Genomic DNA, 21,001 nt, shown 5'->3' on the forward strand with positions numbered 1-21,001 from the left:
AATATAAAAATAAGAAAAAGATTTTGAAAATCAATTATGAAATTTTCGAAAATATTGAGAAGAAAATTGAAAAAGATTTGATTTTTGAAAAGGATTTGAAAAGATAAAGTTTTTAAATTGAAATTTTGAATTGACTAACAAGAAACAACTAAATTTTAAAACTTTTTGACTAAATCAATTCAAAATTTCGAAAATTATGAGTAAAATAAGGGAAAGATTTTTTTTTATTTTTGAATTTTTAATGAGGAGAGAGAAAAACATCTAAATGACACATGACATAAAAATTATGAATCAAAACAAAAATGCATGCAAGAACACTTTGAATGTCAAGATGAACACCAAGAACATATTTTTGAAAATTTTTAAGAAAAGAAGAATATGCAAGACACCAAACTTAAAAACTTTTAAATTTTAGAGACTAATAATTCGAAAATGCATATGAAAAACAAGAAAAGACACCAAACAAGAAAATGTAAAGATCAAACAAAGAAAATCATCAAGAACAACTTGAAGATCATGAAGAACATAATGCATATATTTTTTGAAAATTTTAAGAAAAGTTAAAACATGCAATTGACACCAAACTTAAAATTTGACATAAGACTCAAACAAGAAACACAAAATTTTTGGTTTTTATGATTTTATTAATTTTTTTTGAAATTTTTTCGAAAATTATTTTGGAAAAAGAAAATAAAGGGATACAAAATTTTTAATAAGAATTCCAGGAATCATGCAATGTTAGTCTAAAGCCCCGGTCCAAAAGAATTAGACATGGCCAAATGGCCAGCCAAGCTTTGAGTGAAAACTTCAGTCCAAAAGATTAGACATGGCCAAATAGCCAGCCAAGCTTTAGCATAAAACATACAAGCATGTCAATGAGAAGTGGAAGCCTCAGTCCAAAAGATTAGACATGGCTAAACAGCCAGCCAAGCTTCAACATATCTTATGAAACTCTGGAATTCGTTGTTAAAAATTCTAATGAATTTTTAGAAAACTAAACATTATTATTGATATTATTTATTTATTTTTCAAAAATAAATAAAAATTAAAAAGCTTAAACATAAAATAAAATTGCCTAATCTAAGCAACAAGATGAACCGTCAGTTGTCCAAACTCGAACGATCCCCGGCAACGGCGCAAAAAACTTGGTGTGGGAAATTGTGATTCACACTTTTCACAACTTCGCACAACTAACCAGCAAGTGCACTAGGTCGTCTTACGTGAGTAAGGGTCGATCCCACGGAGATTGTCGGCTTGAAGCAAGCTATGATCATCTTGTAAATCTCAGTCAGGCGGATTCAATTGATTATGAGGTTTTGATAATTAAAAGATAAATAAAATAGAAAATAAGATAAAGGTACTTATGTAATTCATTGGTGGGAATTTCAGATAAGCATTTGGAGATGCTTTGTTGCTTCTGAACCTCTGCTTTCCTATTGCCTTCTTCCAATCATGCGTTACTTCCTTCCATGGCAAGCTATAGGATCCTCTCAGTGAAAATGGTCCTCTACGGTTTCTACACGGCTAATCAACTGTCGGATTTCTCGTCTCGGATGAAAAATACCAGGTACAGCTACCGTATGGCTAATCATCTGTCGGTTCCCGCTAGCATCGGAATAGGATCCATTGATCCTTTTGCACACTGTCACTTGCGCCCAACATTCGCAGGTTTGAAGCTCTTTACAGTCATCCCTTCCCAGATCCTACTCGGAATACCACAGATAAGGTTTAGACTTTCCGGATCCCAAGAATGGCTGCCAATAATTCTAGCCTATACCACGAAGATACTAATCTCACGGACTCGGTCTGCGTATTAGATATTCAAGAGAATATACTCCAGCTGTCTTCTAATGACTATGTTGAACATCATGTAGACTGCTTGTGGTTGTCAGGCACGCGGATCTTGGCTAAGCGAGTAACGAAGATTGGGTGATTGTCACGGGTCACCCCTTCATTCTGACTTAACTAAATTAAGTACGAGAGTATATCTTGGAGAAGAAGTAGGCGTGAATTGAATAAAAAAAGTAGTAATTGCATTAATTCATGAAGAACAGCAGAGCTCCACACCTTAATCTATGGGGTGTAGAAACTCCACCGTTGAAAATACATAAGTGGAAGAGGTCTAGGCATGGCCGTGAGGCCAGCCTCCAAACGTGAACAATGATCTAAAGATGGTAAAGTCTGATAAAAGATTCAAAAGTTCCAAAATAAATCTCTAAAAGTAGTTTTTATACTAAACTAGTAACCTAGGTTTACAGAAAATGAGTAACTAAGTGCAGATAGTGCATAAATCCACTTCTGGGGCCCACTTGGTGTGTGCTTGGGCTGAGTATTGAAGCTTTTTCGTGCATAGGCTGTTCCTGGAGTTAAACGCCAGCTTTGGTGCCAGTTTGGGCGTTTAACTCCAATTCTGGTGCCAGTTTGGGCGTTTTACGCCAAGATGTTTTAGGCTGACTTTGAACGCCATTTTGGGCCATCAAATTTCAGGCAAAGTATGGACTATTATATATTGCTGGAAAGCCCAAGATGTCTACTTTCCAATGCAATTGAGAGCACGCCAATTGGGCTTCTGTAGCTCCAGAAAAAATCCAATTCGAGTGCAGCAGGGTCAGAATCCAACAGCATCTGTAGTCCTTTTTCAGCCTCTGAATCAAATTTTTGCTCAGGTCCCTCAATTTCAGCCAGAAAATACTTGAAATCACAGAAAAACACACAAACTCATAGTAAAGTCCAGAAATGTGATTTTTGAATAAAAACTAATAAAAATATAATAAAAAGTAATTAACACATACTAAAAACTATGTAAAAATGCTAAAAGGGTATAAATTATCCGCTCATCAATGTTCCATTCTCACATGCCAAAGAAAATTTGGGATCTTGCAGCTGGGTATCAAGGTTGCGAGAATCGGACTGGTCAATAAACCGATGAGGTCACTGGTACAATGGTTCACTGGTTCGACCGGAGTTCAACCGGGATTCAACCGGTTTAATTAAATATTAAATAAAATTACTAAAAAACCTAGGAAGTGGTTAATGTGATATAAATAGTTTGGTCAAAGAAAAATTGTTAGTAAGAAAATTTTAAAAGAATGAGCATGGTGCAAGAGGATTATAAAGGATAAAAGAAAACAAATGTAGATTTATTTGAATAATGATATTATACTGTATTTTACCATTCACCAACCTGCCTATAGAATGATATAAAGTGCTTGGCAAGCTCAATAGCAAAGTTCTCAACAGAAAGTAGTTCAAAGAACTCCTTGGCTTTTGCATTTACCTAGCAATATTTTCATAAAAAAATATCAAAATTGAATAGATGTGATGATGGAGGATGAAAGACAAATAGCATATGCAAGCAAATTCCTTGTTCTTTAAGTTTGTAGACAATAATATATACCCAACCTATAGCATGAATTCAGGGCTGTAAACATTTTATGTGATCTGAGTTTAAATACTGGTATTATATTATAAGCATCTAAGACAGAAATACTTGCAGTTCTTGTATTTCCTAGAAGTGTAAGCAGAAAATATCGGTCTCTAATCAATATCTCTTTGTATTTTTGTCTATTTCTTTCTAGAGACAGGATCAAATCAAAACAAACCTAACATCATATCTATTTAGCCACTTCTTGAAAAAATACAATTGAAACCAACAGAAGGTACAAAGCAGCATATGAGATTCAGACATAATTATTTTGTTAAAATGAGTAGATCAGACGACAACAACAGTTTATAACATTTACAATGGATCTTTTAATAGACTAAAATATTGAACTAGTAAAGTTCAGAAAAGCAAATAATTGATTTTAAATCCCATCAGAAAGCAAACAGATTCGCACTCCAAATATCAACATACAAACAGATAGATATCAGACCTTAAAATGTTAAATTTGGATGGTGGTACAAATCACGCAGAAAATTACTAACATAGAAGAAGAGAGGAAGAAGAAGGTTACAGTGTTCTTCACGGTGTCAGTGGCAACGATATCGGAGTTATCATCACGGAGATAAGAGTTGACACAATCAGAGAGGAGGCTGATGCTGACTCGCCACTCCACAACGTAGTGTTTTCCTTCCTTCGTCTTCCACACGCGAGCCACCCTTACCCTCTTTTTCCCATGCCTTTGCTCGAAGTTGAATCCCTCTACTCTTTCTGCCATGGGAAACAAAATCATGAACAGATAACAAATAAATCAAAATTGTAAACAAATAAATCATATAATCAAGCACAGAAAATCAGAAGGCAGCGATGAGGACTAAGTGAATAACCGAATAAGAACAGAGTCTTACCGGCGGCGAGTAACGGTGATGACGAAGGAGGAGGTGAGCTCAGTGACGACCAACGAGGAGGCGAGCTCGGCGACAAAACAGGACGCGGTGGTGGTTGCGACTCTCAACGCCGTTGCTGCTGTCACTGCTGGAAGCAGTGGCGATGGCGGTGCTGAACTGCTGATCCCAGATCCCTCTTCTGGCTTGTGGAGTTGTGGGTGATTTCTGCTGAAAGGATTAGGGCTTCGTTCAGGCAATTAGGCGTTTAGCCTTTCTTTTCTTTTTTTTTTAAAGGAAAAACGACGCCGTTTAGCACTTTTTCTTTCTTAACCAAAAATCGCTAAAAAACCGGACGGTTCTCCCGGTTCACCGGTTAACCGCCAGTTCGACCGGTTTTTCACCGGTTTTTTGTTAGACGGTTTCTGACCTTACCCGGACCGGTTCCCGGTTAATCCGGTTGAACTGGCTGGTCCGGTTCGGTTTTCAGAATCATGCTAGGTATGCTATTCATATTATTAATAGAATACCAAGCACATTGCATAAAAATCAATCACCATATCCAATTCTAAAGGAAAAATCCCTGACATTTCTTACTTGAAAATTTTTTATTATTTAGTGTATACCTCTACCTTGGTTAGTCATAGAACCAAACTAGATGCCAGAGTTAGGAAGAGTTAGGAAGTGTGTGTTTTTTGACATTAAAGAAGGAGTTAAAGGTTATATAGTATATGATATGAACAGTAGAAATATATTTGTCTCTAGAGATGTCTTCTCTATGAAAATACATTTTCTTTTGCAAACATCACTCAACACACTACCTATAGCAATGAAAATAAAAATTCTGCATCTCACACACATGTACAACATTTCGGTGTTTTTGATGATCCTTTCATCGCAATTTCGAATAATGCCCCAATAGTTTTCACAAATCATGATTTGGATACAAATTTTATTTCACACATTACAAATAGGCACCCAATGCATCACACTACCTCAAACTTTTACACAACTAGAGAGATACTAGGGACATTCATACCATGCATAACACACAACCACAAACACTGAGAAGATCATCTAGAGAAAAGAAAAAGCCTTCTTATCTCACTGATTTTCACTGCATGACAACTTCATCTCAACAGCTAAACACCAATTGTTCTTCAACTGCATGTCATATTTCACAGTAGCCCCATCTACAATTTTTTGAACAAAATCTTGAACTCATACATTAAAAAACACATCATTTTTTTGAACAATCATCAATCCTTTTTTTCGAGTCAGAATTTATAAACACATAAGCACCTTGCATACCACTACACAAGTCTTCCTTTCAGTTACCCTCAAACTAGCCTATACACAAAGAACCTAAGAGCTATGCTGAGGCCATCTGTGATCGAAATTGGCAAGAAGTAATTAATGTGGAACTTGCTGCTTTGAAAGAGAATAACACCTGGACCTTAACGTCACTCCCTGTTGGTAAAAGAGCAGTAGGATACAAATGGGTATTCAAGTTGAAATTGAGACCTGATGGTTCCATAGAAAGGCACAAGGCGATGCTTGTTGCTCAAGGCTTTACCCAAATAGCTGGCATTGACTACCTTAAAACTTTTAGCCCAGTCATAAAGATAAATACACTACATATTGTACTGTCCACAGCTGTTGTCAGTAACTAGTTTGTGCACCAGATAGACATCAATACAGCCTTCTTACAAGGGGATTTAGCTGAGGAAGTCTATATACGGTCACTGACAAGGCCCAAATGCACGAGTTAGGAACTTGATTATCAAAATAGAATTGGCGTTGTAAGTATAGTCCTAACTCAACAAATTGGCCATCAATCAAGTTGTCAATCAAGTTGTTAATCCAAAACCAATTCAAAACCGAGAGTATTTGACTCCCGAGTCGTCTCCCAAGGAGTACTTTAGAACAATGAGTGTGCAATTCTGGTTGTAGTGATCAAGGGGTTGTCAATGAAGAAATAAACAAATAAGCAATAAAAGAACATGCAAAATTGTAACGATTGAACTAATGAAGAAATTAAAGAACCGACTATGTAATATAAACAAGTAAAGTATAAAAGAGATTAACGTAGAAGTGTATGAAAGATTGAAAGCATAAAAAGAGTCTTGGCTTGGAGTGAGCTAAGGGTCCTTTCCTTGTTGGAACCACAACTATGACAATTATGATAGATTAGTCTCACTTGATCAAACCTCACATCAGAAAGTAAGTTAAATGAGCATAAGTGTTCTCAACCCACAAATCCTAAATTGCTTGCTAATTGCCTTAGCAACAACTTAGCGTTAGTGGGAACAAGAATAATTAACAATCCAAGAATTGAAACAAAATGTTAGACGTTCCAACTTTAGGAACCCAATTGCTCACTTTACCCAAGCCAAGAGCCAAATATTTAGCCTAAAACCATGTTTGACATTTTGTCAAATACTTGGTGGGCAAAAAACCTTAAACATGGAGAAAATGAGAAAATACTTGAAACTAAAAGCAACAATTGATCTCAATCAACAATAATAACACAAGAAAGCATGAAACAAACATCAAACATTAAATTCATCAACTAGAAATTGAAATTGCAAGAGAGAAGCAAAATTGAACTATAACATGAATTAGAAGAAAGAGTAATGACAATGTAACTATAAAGAGTAATAACAAGAGAATACTTACAATGAAAGCTAGCAAAATCCAAGATCAAAAATGGAAATGGCACTTGAATGTAAAACCCTAATATAAACCTTAATAGAAATTATGAAAAACTTAGAGAAAAACTAAACTAAAAGCTTCCTACCACTACTCCTAAACTATCCTAATGATATCTTATGTTATGTCCTCCATTTCCCTTCCAATATGAGCTAAAAGACTTCAGAAATGGGCCTCCAAAGCCCCCAAATCACGAGTCACGTGCCATTTTAATGAAGTCATGCGCGGACACATGTGCGGACAAACAGATGCGTGTGTCCGCACACTTTGCGAAAAATCCTTTCCTGTGCGTACGCACAAGTATATGTGCGCATGCACACTAGGCGATGCCTGGTTGGATGCGCGATGCGCTTGAAACGATCCACGCACTCTGATTGGGCAGCTGTGTGTACGCACAAGTAGCCGTGCGCACGCACACATCTCTGAACTCATCTCCTTTGATTCTTCATGTTTTCTCCACTTTGCATGCTCTTCTTCCATTTTCTCCAACCCATTCCTACCTTATACACCTGAAATCACTCACAAACAACATCAAGGCATCGAATGGAAGGCAAATGGAATAAAATAGATTCAATTAGGCACAAAAGAGCATGTTTTCATAATCAAGCGCAATTTGGGAGGAAAGTTCAAAAACATGATATTCAAGGGAATAAGTGCAAGTTTATGTGATGAAAATCCATTCAATTCTAACCAAAACTCGTCATCAAATATGGATTCATCAGCCACCCCCCGGGATTTCTCTCCCATAACCTAACATGGTTTGCCAATTGGATCGCTCACTTTATGGACTGAAATAGGCGAGCAGGCAATAAAATACTAAACTCGCCTCCACCCTAATCAAGGCTGGTTATGCTCAGTTCAATCATGACCACAACTTATTTACTAAATCCTCTGGTTTCGCCTTCACTGCAGTTTTTGTATATGTTGATGATCTCCTCCTAGCAGGGGATGACATGAATGAAATTCAGGCCTTGAAATAGCATCTCCATGACTTGTTCAAGATCAATGATGCCAGGGCATCTTGGCCAGTTTCACTAACCTTTTCTTTACTATTTTTAAGGTAGTTTCATGCATTTTCTTAGGAAATAAGCTAGTTTTGGGTGGATATTCACTTACATCTTGATTCAAGCATACATTGTACATTTTACATGATTTCATCAGGATTTTGCATGAATTATATGATAAATTGGATGATGCATGATCCATGATTAAGAGCAAGACTTTGATGCACTTTGTTTGATTGATTTCAGGCCAAAAGAAGAAGAGAAGAGCCACGTTAGTGGCTACGTTAGTTACACTAACGTAGGCACTAACGTGGAAGGAAGGAAAGCCACAACGTTAGTGAGAAAAGTTAGTGGCATTAACTTTGAAGAAAGGAAATGGAGCCAATGTTAGTGACACTTAACATTATCACTAACGTTGGACCAAGCTCATGAGTGGCCACGTTAGAGTCCACGTTAACCTAGTTAACGTGGCCTCTAACGTTAAGAAGGAAGGGGGGAAGCCAACGTTAGTGACACTCAACATTGTCACTAACGTTGGCCAAAGCACATTAAGCCACGTTAACTCCCACGTTAACCTAGTTAACGTGGAAGCTAACGTGAAGGAACAAAATGGTTGACAACGTTAGTGACACCCAACATTGTCACTAACGTTGGAAGCAACCACACAACCCCCAAGGAGCCACGTTAACTTCCACGTTAACTTAGTTAACGTGGAGGCTAAAGTGTGAAAAAAGAAGGTGATCGCCAATGTTAGTGACACCCAACATTATCACTAACGTTGGAAAGAGCCACACATGCCACCATGAGCCACGTTAACTCCCACGTTAACTTAGTTAACGTGGAAGTTAACGTGGCACCTGACAGCCTGACCATGCCTTCTTCAAACACGCATAACTTGAGCCACAAAGCTCCAAATGAGGTGATTCCAGTGGCATTGGAAAGTAGGATTCCAGAGCTTTCCAAGAATATATGGCACTACATGGTTGACACTAAATTTGAGGGAGAAAACCTGCCCCAAAAGTGCAATGATGAACATGGTATCAGCCTGTATTTAGGCCAACTGACCTCTTCACCTTCCAAGAAGTATAACTCGAGTTGTAGAGCTTTAAATGATGCGCTTCCAAAAGCATTGGAAAGTAGACATCCAGGGCTTTCCAACAATATATAATAGTATGGGGTGGACACTAAGTTTGAGCTTCAGAAACGGGAAATTGCTAGCGTTATTGGCAATCAACATTTCCAGTAACGTTGGCATATATGCCAGCAACCATGTCCACTTCAAAGGAGCATAACTTGAGCTACAGAGGTCCAATTGAGGTGATTCCAGTTGCATTAGAAAGCTGATATTCAGAACTTTCCAACGATATATAATACTCTATAGTGGGCATAAAATTTGAGTACAAACAAGAGGTATCTTTTAAGCCCTAAAAACACCAAACTGGGCAGCAAGTGCAACGTTAGCCACAATAACTTTAGCACTAACGCCACACTTGTAGTGTTAGTGTGACTAAATTTTGCACTAACTTTAGCACCTGGACCTCAACTTGACTCACTTCTCTCTCAAGCCCACTTCCAAGCTCAAGCAAGCAGGCCCACAATTGTCAACCAATCAAGGCCACAAGAAGCATCTAGAATAGGAATTTTCATTTAATTGTAATTTGCTTTTCATTTCATTTTGTAATTTAGGAGAGCCTATATAAAGGCCTTAGTCTTTTAATTGAAAAGATCTTAGGCTAGACGAGGGGGAATCCTGGAATGGGGGATTGAAGAGGGGTCTTCGGACTCCCTCCCCTCACACACTTTTCCTTTTCTTTCTTTGTACTTTTCATTTATGAATTTGAAGTTTTATTTTCAGTTTTTATCTTCATCTTTACTCTTCTGCACTTTCTTTCTTTTCTATTTTTGTAGAGCAATGATCAACTAACTCTTTACATTGGGTTAGAGAGCTCTATTGTGATTCAATGGATTAAGTGTAGTTCTTATTCTTCTTCTTCTTTCTTTTCTCTTGATTTTACTTGAAAGCTTTCGATCTTCATCCAATTGGATAGTTATCTTGGAAAAGGAGCTATTCAGACTTGGATCTCTTTTGAACCTTGAAAGAGGAATGAAGAGATCAAGCTAGAAATGCTTTCTCATGCTGGACCAAATTGGGTTTGGATGGATATGTGACTATAATCCTCTCAATACCTGGTTTGGGAAATGCATGTGGTATAATCAGTGACCACACTTCATCTCTTCTCATGAGCAATTGACCAAGGAATTGGCTATTGATCAAGATTTGAGAGATTGAATTGCAAGAAATTGTAATTCAATCAATTAAGATTGCCAAGGAGATCAATGAGTGCATTGATTGAGGAAGAGATGAAAATGAACTTGATCCGGAGGATTGCAATATCTCTTGATCCCAATGTTCATTTTATTTTTAGTTCTTACATTTACTTTTCTTGTCATTTTACTTCTCTGCACTCTATTGCTTTCTTTACTTTTCTGCCATTTACATTTCCTTGTCGCTCATCATCCAAATCTGAATCGTCTAACTAGGATAATCAATTAACCATTGATTGCTTAATCCGTTAATCTCTGTGGGATTCGACCTCACTCTATTGTGAGTTTTTACTTGACGACAAATTGGTATACTTGCCGAAGGGAGATTTGTTGTGAGACAAGTTTTCCGCGCATCAAGTTTATGGCGCCGTTGCCGGGGATTAATTGTGATTAACAAACTACCGGTTGATTGATTTACTAGATTAGACATTTTTCTTTTGTCTTTTTTTTCTTTTATTTCTTTATTTTCTTTTGCTAACCAACTGTTTGTGATATTACCTCGCTGGAAATTTTCTCATCTGTGACAATGGAGATTCCAATTTCTTTTGGTGATTATTGTTTGAGACAGAGCTTTCTGCAGGAAAGAAAGGAGCATCCATCATATTCTAGTCAATCAAATTTCATGGGAAACTCTCCACCACCACAGAATGATTCACTTTACTATGCTCATGGTGGGTGGGAGTATCAAGAACATGAAATGGAGTGCTTCCCAGGGTCACAAAATGGTCCATATTTTGATGACTTTGATCACTACTCAAGTTGTGACTGGGAAGATCAAAGTCAAAGAGATTTCACTCATTCATACCCCATTCATCAAGAGCCATCACCTCTCAATTATACAACCTCACCTCCAAGTTTTATATGCCTAAATTCTCCATCATTTGAGTATGCCTCAGCACAAAAGTCTTTCCCAAATCCATACAACTCATTTCACCATCCACAAAACTCAATCCACTACCCACAAGAGTCATACCACTTTCAGAACACACAACCACAAAACAACCAATTCCATTCACAAACCAACCCCACCCAACCATTACAACCTACCCAACCACCTCTAGACAGACTTGCTAGGATGGAACTCTTCATGGAAGAGCTCAAAAGAAGTAGAGAAGAAGAGAGACTCATTAGGATAAAACTCCTCCTTGAAGAGATAATGAAGACAATCGAAGAGGAGAAAATAGAAAAAAGAGACCATGATGAAAAATTGAGACAGAATGCACAACTCTATTATGAAGAATAATTCATTGAAGAGCTGAGATCACAAAGAGAGTCCACTTCACTCTCTTCAGAAATAGAGGAATTCATTCAAAGGTCAAAAACAAGGGAGGAATCAGAAGAACAAGAAAAAGAGGCACCCATACCAAGTGAGATTTCTATGAAGAAGAAGGAGGTTATGAGAGTATATAAGCCTAAGGCTCCATACCCACAGAGGTTACTAGTGGTGACAAAGGAACATGCAAACTCACTCCCAAAAGACTCAATGCAACATCATGTAGAAGAAAGGGAGGAAGTCAATCAAGGGAGTCCACACTCCAATGAAACAGAGAGTTGCATAGAGGGTGAGTTCATTGAACCACCAATTCAAGAAGTTCTTGATGAAGAGGATGCTCCACCCATCATACAATACCCAAATCCTGAAATCAAGGTGGTAAAGGCAATCAACATGAACACTAACAAAAGGATGGTGACCAAGAAAAGAAGGACAATATTCATGAAGAAGAAAAGGTCAACCAAAAGCCATCCCACCCCCACCCCAACAAGCAAGTTTACTCAAGCTAACGACAGAAGAAGGCTTGCTGGGGAGAGGCACTCAAAACAAGGGGCATTAATTGGCTCCTCTTTCCTCTTGAGGTCATTCCTCTTAACAAACTGGAAGAAGAGGAAGAAAGTCGTGAACAACATGTCAAGCTAATGAAATTAAAAGAGCGCTTGTTAGGAGGCAACCCAACCGTAGGTAACATTTCCCTGCTTTGCTTAGTTTACTTTCAATAATTTGGCATATGATTGCACTCTAAGTTTGGTGTTGCCATGCAACAATTTGAATTTCAATCTTCACTGGGTACTTGCAACATTCTAAATTGACAGTGGCACACTATGTTTGGTGTTGCCACTTAACTTTCATGCAAAGTACCATGCCAACACCACTTATTAATGCAATCACATTGTCTCTGTTTTACTTCTTGTGCTTTTGTTGTGATCCATAAATCTTGCTTGCTGAAACACATGCATACTCACACTTTATTTTAAGACATTCATGATCTATCATAAACTCCGTCACCACTGTTGTAATTGTTGCTTGAGTATAAGCAATCATTCTATGACTGGTGTGGGAAGGGGAAGAATAGGAGGAAAAGGGCAACAACAATGAAGATGAACTACAAGGTGGTAAAGTTCCTTTTTCCTCTTACTTATTTCCAGCACTTTAATTTGCATGATTGTCTTCTATGTTCTTTGTATGTATGTGTGCTTTCTCCTTGTGAATAAACATGTCAATTCTGTCTTTTAAACTTTTTATTGATTAAGGCTGTGTTTTCTAGTCTGAATGTCATTACTGCATCCTTACTTTGCTTACTAGTATGCTTGTCCCTTTGAATCAAATGAAAAGAGAATGAGTATTTTTAAAGACCAGAGTAGAGTTCATACTATGGAGTAAGTTCATGAGTTTATGGTGTGGTCATAAGTTAGCTAAGTTGGTTCAACCAGAAGGTGGGAGGACAACTATCTGTCATGAATACTGTGCTTGAGAAACACCCCATGAGACTAGCTAAATAAGAAGATCCTAATAAGAGAAAGGGAAAGAACAATAAAGGTTGAAAAATAAAAGAAAAAGAGTAAGCAATAAGGCTAGGCACCAATGGTTTTAATCCTGAGGCATGTGTCTGTGGTGCTCCTGTGTGAGGGATCTACTTGGATGAATAAGCTCTTTGAGGTGCCTTATCACTTGGTAACTTGGGTTAACTAACTCGGGATTATCAGCTGAAAGTCCACTATCAAGAGTAACCCTCACTACAGAGCATTTAGTAACCCAAAGAGGTGCTGGACACCAAGGTCTCAAGAAAAAAAAAAACTATGTGCCTGTGGTGTGTATGTATGGGGGAGAGACTTGAGCAAGTAAGTCCTTAGGGGTGCTTCAACACCTAGCACCTTGAACCAACTGGTTCGGGAGTGTTGGCTGAAAGCTTATTTTAAAGAGTTGCCCCCTTACAGAACACTTAGCTTAAGAACAAAAATAAGCCCTGAAATGACAACAAAAGGATCAATGAATAAAAGTCTCATGGGATGCAATCACAGTGAGTATTCTAGGACATGATAAAGGTCTGAAAGCCAGGAATGAACCTAAGTTGCTATGCATGAAACCACCATAAAACCAGGGACATGACTTCCATAAGAATGACTCATTTCTCTTGGCATTCCATTCATCATTCTCTTGTTCCAGTACTTGCTTAGGGACAAGCAAGCTTTAAGTTTGGTGTTGTGATGCCAGGGCATCTTGGCCAGTTTCACTGACCTTTTCTTTACTGTTTTTAAGATAGTTTCATGCATTTTCTTAGAAAATAAGCTAGTTTTGGGTGGATATTCACTTACATCTTGATTCAAGCATACATTGTGCATTTTACATGATTTCATCAGGATTTTGCATGAATTATATGATAAATTGGATGATGCATGATCCATGATTAAGAGCAAGACTTTGATGCACTTTGTTTGATTGATTTCAGGCCAAAAGAAGAAGAGAAGAGCCACGTTAGTGGCTACGTTAGTTACACTAACGTAGGCACTAACGTGGAAGGAAGGAAAGCCACAACGTTAGTGAGAAAAGTTAGTGGCATTAACTTTGAAGAAAGGAAATGGAGCCAATGTTAGTGACACTTAACATTATCACTAACGTTGGACCAAGCTCATGAGTGGCCACGTTAGAGTCCACGTTAACCTAGTTAACGTGGCCTCTAACGTTAAGAAGGAAGGGGGGAAGCCAACGTTAGTGACACTCAACATTGTCACTAACGTTGGCCAAAGCACATTAAGCCACGTTAACTCCCACGTTAACCTAGTTAACGTGGAAGCTAACGTGAAGGAACAAAATGGTCGACAACGTTAGTGACACCCAACATTGTCACTAACGTTGGAAGCAACCACACAACCCCCAAGGAGCCACGTTAACTTCCACGTTAACTTAGTTAACGTGGAGGCTAAAGTGTGAAAAAAGAAGGTGATCGCCAACGTTAGTGACACCTAACATTGTCACTAACGTTGGAAGGAGCCACACATGCCACCATGAGCCACGTTAACTCCCACGTTAACTTAGTTAACGTGGAAGTTAACGTGGCACCTGACAGCCTGACCATGCCTTCTTCAAACACGCATAACTTGAGCCACAAAGCTACAAATGAGGTGATTCTAGTGGCATTGGAAAATAGGATTCCAGAGATTTCCAAGCATATATGGCACTACATGGTTGACACTAAATTTGAGGGAGAAAACCTGCCCCAAAAGTGCAATGATGAACATGGTATCAGCCTGTATTTAGGCCAACTGACCTCTTCACCTTCCAAGAAGTATAACTCAAGTTGTAGAGCTCCAAAGGATGCGCTTATAAAGGAATTGGAAAGTAGACATCCAGGGCTTTCCAACAATATATAATAGTATGGGGTGAACACTAAGTTTGAGCTTCAGAAACGGGAAATCGCTAGCGTTATTAGCAATCAACATTTCCAGTAACGTTGGCATATATGCCAGCGACCATGTCCACTTCAAAGGAGCATAACTTGAGCTACAGAGATCGATTGAGGTGATTCCAGTTGCGTAAGAAAGCTGACATTCATAGCTTTCCATCGATATATAATACTCTATAGTGGGCATGAAATTTGAGCACAAACAAGAGGCATCTTTTAAGCCCCAAAAACACCAAACTGGACAGCAAGTGCAACGTTAGCCACAATAACTTTAGCACTAACGCCACACTTGTAGCGTTAGTGTGGCTAACTTTGGCACTAACTTTAGCACCTGGACCTCAACTTGACTCACTTCTCTCTCAAGCCCACTTCCAAGCTCAAGCAAGTAGGCCCACAATTGTCAACCAATCAAGGCCACAAGAAGCATCTAGAATAGGAATTTTCATTTAATTGTAATTTGCTTTTCATTTCATTTTGTAATTTAGGAGAGCCTATATAAAGGCCTTAGTCTTTTAATTGAAAAGATCTTAGGCTAGACGAGGGGGAATCCTGGAATGGGAGATTGAAGAGGGGTCTTCGGACTCCCTCCCCTCACACACTTTTCCTTTTCTTTCTTTGTACTTTTCATTTATGAATTTGAAGTTTTATTTTCAGTTTTTATCTTCATCTTTACTCTTCTGCACTTTCTTTCTTTTCTATTTTTGTAGAGCAATGATCAACTAACTCTTTACATTGGGTTAGAGAGCTCTATTGTGATTCAATGGATTAAGTGTAGTTCTTATTCTTCTTCTTCTTCTTTCTTTTCTCTTGATTTTACTTGAAAGCTTTCGATCTTCATCCAATTGGATAGTTATCTTGGAAAAGGAGCTATTCAGACTTGGATCTCTTTTAAACCTTGAAAGAGGAATGAAGAGATCAAGCTAGAAATGCTTTCTCATGCTGGACCAAATTGGGTTTGGATGGATATGTGACTATAATCCTCTCAATACCTGGTTTGGGAAATGCATGTGGTATAATCAGTGACCACACTTCATCTCTTCTCATGAGCAATTGACCAAGGAATTGGCTATTGATCAAGATTTAAGAGATTGAATTGCAAGAAATTGTAATTCAATCAATTAAGATTGCCAAGGAGATCAATGAGTGCATTGATTGAGGAAGAGATGAAAATGAACTTGATCCGGAGGATTGCAATATCTCTTGATCCCAATGTTCATTTTATTTTTAGTTCTTACATTTACTTTTCTTGTCATTTTACTTCTCTGCACTCTATTGCTTTCTTTACTTTTCTGCCATTTACATTTCCTTGTCGCTCATCATCCAAATCTGAATCGTCTAACTAGGATAATCAATTAACCATTGATTGCTTAATCCGTTAATCTCTGTGGGATTCGACCTCACTCTATTGTGAGTTTTTACTTGACGACAAATTCGGTACACTTGCCGAAGGGAGATTTGTTGTGAGACAAGTTTTTCGCGCATTAATCAAGGACATTGGGGAATTGAAGTTCTTCTTAAGGTTAGAGGTTGCTCGATGCAAGAGGGGGATTCGGCTATGTCAAAGAAAATACTGCCTCGACCTTATCAAGGAATATGGCTTGCTGGACACCAAAACTGCCTCAACTCCTATGGACTGCACTAAAAAATTGGCGAGGACCTCAGGGACACCACTCACATTGACTACTGAATATAGAAGATTGGTTGAAAAATTGATTTATCTAACCAACACCAGACCAGAAATTAGTTATACAGTAGAATATTTGAGCCAATTCTTAGACTGTGCCATTAACAAGCATTTTGAGACAGCACACGAGTACTAAAATACCTCAAAGGCACACCATCCTTGGGGGTTAATGTTTTCTGCTCAAACTGACATGGAACCAACGAGTTTTTTGGATAGTGATTGGGGAACTTGTTTTGACACACAAAGATTAATATCTGGCTATTATTTTTTCTTAGGAACTTGACGGAGGGAAATCGTCGGTTAGAAATTTTTACAAAAATAATCTCATCGAAGTATATATCCAAACCAACAATTAACCCTCAATCTAAGTTTAATTTTGTTTATCACTTAAGTCAAACCAATAAAAACCGAAAGTATTTAAACTTGGGGTCGTCTCTCAAGGAATTGCAGGGAAGTGTGCATATTATTGGTTATGAGGTATTTTTAGGGTTTTGAATAATGAACGGAAAATGTAAATTGCAAGAAAGTAAAGATAACAACTAAGATAATAGAAATGCTAAAAGATACTCATGGCAAGGATCAAGAGTCAAGGTTTCCCATCTTGTATCATTGACCACAACATGGTAATTACAAAGGGTTAATTCCACTTAGTTTTCCTCTAACATCGGAGGGTTAAGTCAAGTGGATATAAATGATTCTAAAATCAACTAACAACCCTAAATTACCAATGACACTAGACATCAATGATATCAAGGCACCTAAGTCTTCAATCTCAAGACAAAAGTATAAAAATCTACTCTAAAATCCAACTAAGTATTTTATCAAACACTTGGAAGGCTGACGTTAGGATTTCATGGTGGTAAAGAATTTTATAAAAATAGTCGCGTTGTAGATATAGTCTCTAAACTAACAGAAATTCTTTCGTACAAACGTTTTGGTTGTCACAAGTAACAAACCCCTTTGAAATTGATAACCGAGTATTTAAACCTCGGGTTGTCTTCTCAAGGAATTGCAGGGAAGTATGTTCTTATTATTGGTTATAGAGATTGTAAATTGGGGTTTTGAGAATGAGGAGTGAATAGTTTAATTAGCGAATAAAGTAAATGAAGAACAAGCAATTTAAATGGCAAGTAAAATAAATAAATGACTGTAAATAAACTTTTGGCAAGGTATGAGAAACTAGAGGTCCTATCTTGGCTATCCTTATCAATGATGATGAGAATTGAATCTTAATTCCGCTTTGTTAACCTTTACTAAGATAAAGGAAGGTCAATGGATTAATTGGATTGATCTTCGGATCCTATTTTATTTTCTAAGAAAAGATTGGGATTCTTGAAGCTCAATTCAATTAACAAAGATAACAATTATCAAGCATGTTTGAGTTTGATAACTCCTGAGTTACTGATTTCTTAACCAAAACCAAAAGGAGAAACGTAAATCTACTGGAATAAGAATGTCTTTAGATTGGGAATAATTGTAGCTAATAAATAAAAGAAAGCAATATTAACTGAAATACCTCAAATAACATTAATCCAAAATAATAATCTGTAACATGGAAGAATTCATAAATTAAATTGTAAAAGTAAATAATCAACTAAAGTAGTGAATAAAAGTAAAAGAGAAGCTTGAAATAAAGGAACATTAAACCTGGGATCGAGAGTCACTCCCGAATTAAGAGAAATCCTAAATCCTAATCCTAAGAGAGAGGAGAGAACCTCTCTCCAAACTAAATCTAACTCATGAAAACTAAAACTAAAGTCGTCTCTCTATGAATGGATGCATTCCCTCACTTCATAACCTCTGGTCTATGCCTTCTGGACTTGGATTTGGGCCAAAAAGGGCTTCAGAAATCGCTAGGAGTATTTTCTGCAATTTCTGGTGCGTGGCCTCTGTCACGCGTCCGTGTGGGTCATGCGGTCGCGTCATTCGAAGCTTTTCTTGTCACGCGGTTGCATCAGTCATGCGGCCGCGTCGCTGTTGATTCGCGCTTGGCATGCGTCTGCGTCGCCCATGCGATCGCGTGGATGCCAGTTTCTTTAGAAACTCCGTTTTGTGCTTTCCTTCCATTTTTGTATGTTTCCTTTCCATCCTTTAAGTCATTCATGCCTTAAAAGATCTGAAACTACTCAACACACTAGTCACGGCATCGAATGGAATTAAAGGTAATTAAAATAATTAGTTTTAAAGCATAGGAAACATGTTTTTCACATACATGACATAATGAGGAAGGAAAAGTAAAACTATGCAATTAATATGAATAAGTGGGTGAAGGATTGAATAAATCACTCAAACTAAGCACAAAATATATCATAAAATATGGGTTTATCAACCTCCCCACACTTAAACAATAGCATGTCCTCATGCTAAATCCAAGGTGAAAAGTAAGGTTAAAGTGATGGAATGTCATGTAATGCAATCTAATCTAAATGCAACTACCTAAATGAATGATGCATCATGCAATTCTAATTTTTATTCACTTGTATATAAAGCTTGCATGTAGTTAAATTAATTCACATTCTCAAGGAGTCATGTATATATATAGCCAAACCTTAGATAATGATAAAGTGCCTTTACAATTGAAATGGGAGAGAAAAGCATTTTATAAACTTTGTAAGACAATTAATAATTTAAACAGAGATAAATGTTAATAAGCTATTGAACCCTCACTGGATTTTGTGTTTACTCTCTAATCACTCAGTGTTTATTGGGTTAATCACTCTATTCTTTTTTTTATTCTTACTTTCTATAACTTTGTTCTTCATCTAATCAATCAACAATCATAGAATATAGTCATACCAAAAATCATGAGGTCTTTAAGTAAGGTTGTAATGGGGCCAAGGTAAAGGTAAGGGTATATGTATAAGGCTAAGTGAGCTAATAAGTGAATCTTTAATTAGACTAAGATCTCACCTAACATACATACTTTCTAAATCAAAGCTTCTTTACCTATTTTCCATATTTTCTCACTTTTGATGTTACATGCTCATATCTCAATGTTTATTTTTATCCTATGTGCATTGCTTTATTTCACAATTGGGGAATTCTTTTTGTGTCCCCTTTATTCAAATACTGAAGAATAAATTCTTCTCTTTTTCTTTTATTGCACATGGTAATTCAATTATTTTGATTTCACATGAGCATGCTTCCCAAAAATTCTTATTTTGAATTATTTTAATTCTTTTCTACCCTTTTGTTTTTATCATCCATGTTCCCAATAGGTTTTCCCACATTTAAACTATACATAATTTTCTATCTTAAGCTAACCAAGGATTCAACTTGGGATTTTATTTTGTTTTTCTGCTTAAGGCTAGTAATGTGGCTAATAGAATAAAAGGGAATTTAAAGGCTCAAGGGGGCTAACAAGGGTGATGTAAATGGTAGGCTATTTTGGGATAAGTGAGCTAAAATCAAATAATGGCCTCAATCACTCTCTTGGTATGTATTTCTAATCTATAATCGGACATATAGATTAAAACAAAGTAAAGAATACCAGAATATAAAAGAAGGGCAGAACACACAGGAATAAAAATTATGGTTTGAATGTAACCATACAATTAAGCTCAAAACTCACAGGCTATGTATTCTCTAGCTCAAAAATCATTTATCAATTATGTATGTCATGCAGGTTTAGTTAAAAATTTCCACTATTCTCAATGTAAAACTTAACGTGGCTTTAAAGTTCTAGTATTTCTCCTTGATGAAATATTGTTAACTAACTAACATGTAATGCTATATGTACAAAGTGTGTAGATTGTTTTGATTCTGTTAAAGTCTCTAGTTTACTTCCTTTTTCTTTTCAATCTATTCCAAGTTATCTTATGCTAAAAAAAAGGGTAAACTATACTAATCAATCGACAATTTCTATAACTAATAAGTTAGAATTGCAACTAAACTAAGTGGCTAAAATATGAACTAAAAATGCAAAATACAGAAAGAGAGTATAAATACATGAAAATAGCAATGTATAAGTACTGCAAAATAGAAATAAGAAGAAAAATACAGAAAAATAGCAAAATAAATAAAAAGAGTATGTAGTGGTTCACTAAAAAAAAAAAGAATGCCAGAGATGGCGACCTCCCCACACTTAAAATGTAGCATCGTCCCTGATGCTTAGTCAAGCAGGGTGTGAAGGGGTGTCATCACTGGAAGGACGGGTAGCTGGGGTCTCTGAGGTAGTGATCTGAGGGTCTGACTGCTGTGGAGGAGGTGCTGACTGAAGAGGGATCTCAGGGTCTAAAGCCTGAATCTGAGGCAGAGCCTCCTGATGGTGTGCTGCCTGCTGGATGCCTGCCTGCTCTGCCTTGCTCTGTGGATGGGTCTCTGCCTCGGGATCA

The 21,001-nt window shown here is 37.2% G+C and overlaps 1 protein-coding gene across 1 annotated transcript; it reads right to left on the reverse strand.

Moving 5' to 3' along the window:
* Window positions 1-2,826: 2,826 nt before the first annotated feature.
* Window positions 2,827-4,160, reverse strand: LOC112786132 (uricase-2 isozyme 2-like). The gene is made up of 3 exons (XM_025829545.1): window positions 3,957-4,160; window positions 3,185-3,277; window positions 2,827-2,910 (listed from the first exon to the last, which is right to left on the reverse strand). Exons 1-3 carry the CDS (start codon window positions 4,158-4,160, stop codon window positions 2,827-2,829), a joined length of 381 nt encoding a protein of 126 aa, XP_025685330.1.
* Between the last annotated feature and the right edge of the window lie 16,841 nt (window positions 4,161-21,001).

This window comes from Arachis hypogaea, chromosome 20, assembly GCF_003086295.3.
Source record: "Arachis hypogaea cultivar Tifrunner chromosome 20, arahy.Tifrunner.gnm2.J5K5, whole genome shotgun sequence".
Classification (NCBI taxonomy): domain Eukaryota; kingdom Viridiplantae; phylum Streptophyta; class Magnoliopsida; order Fabales; family Fabaceae; genus Arachis; species Arachis hypogaea.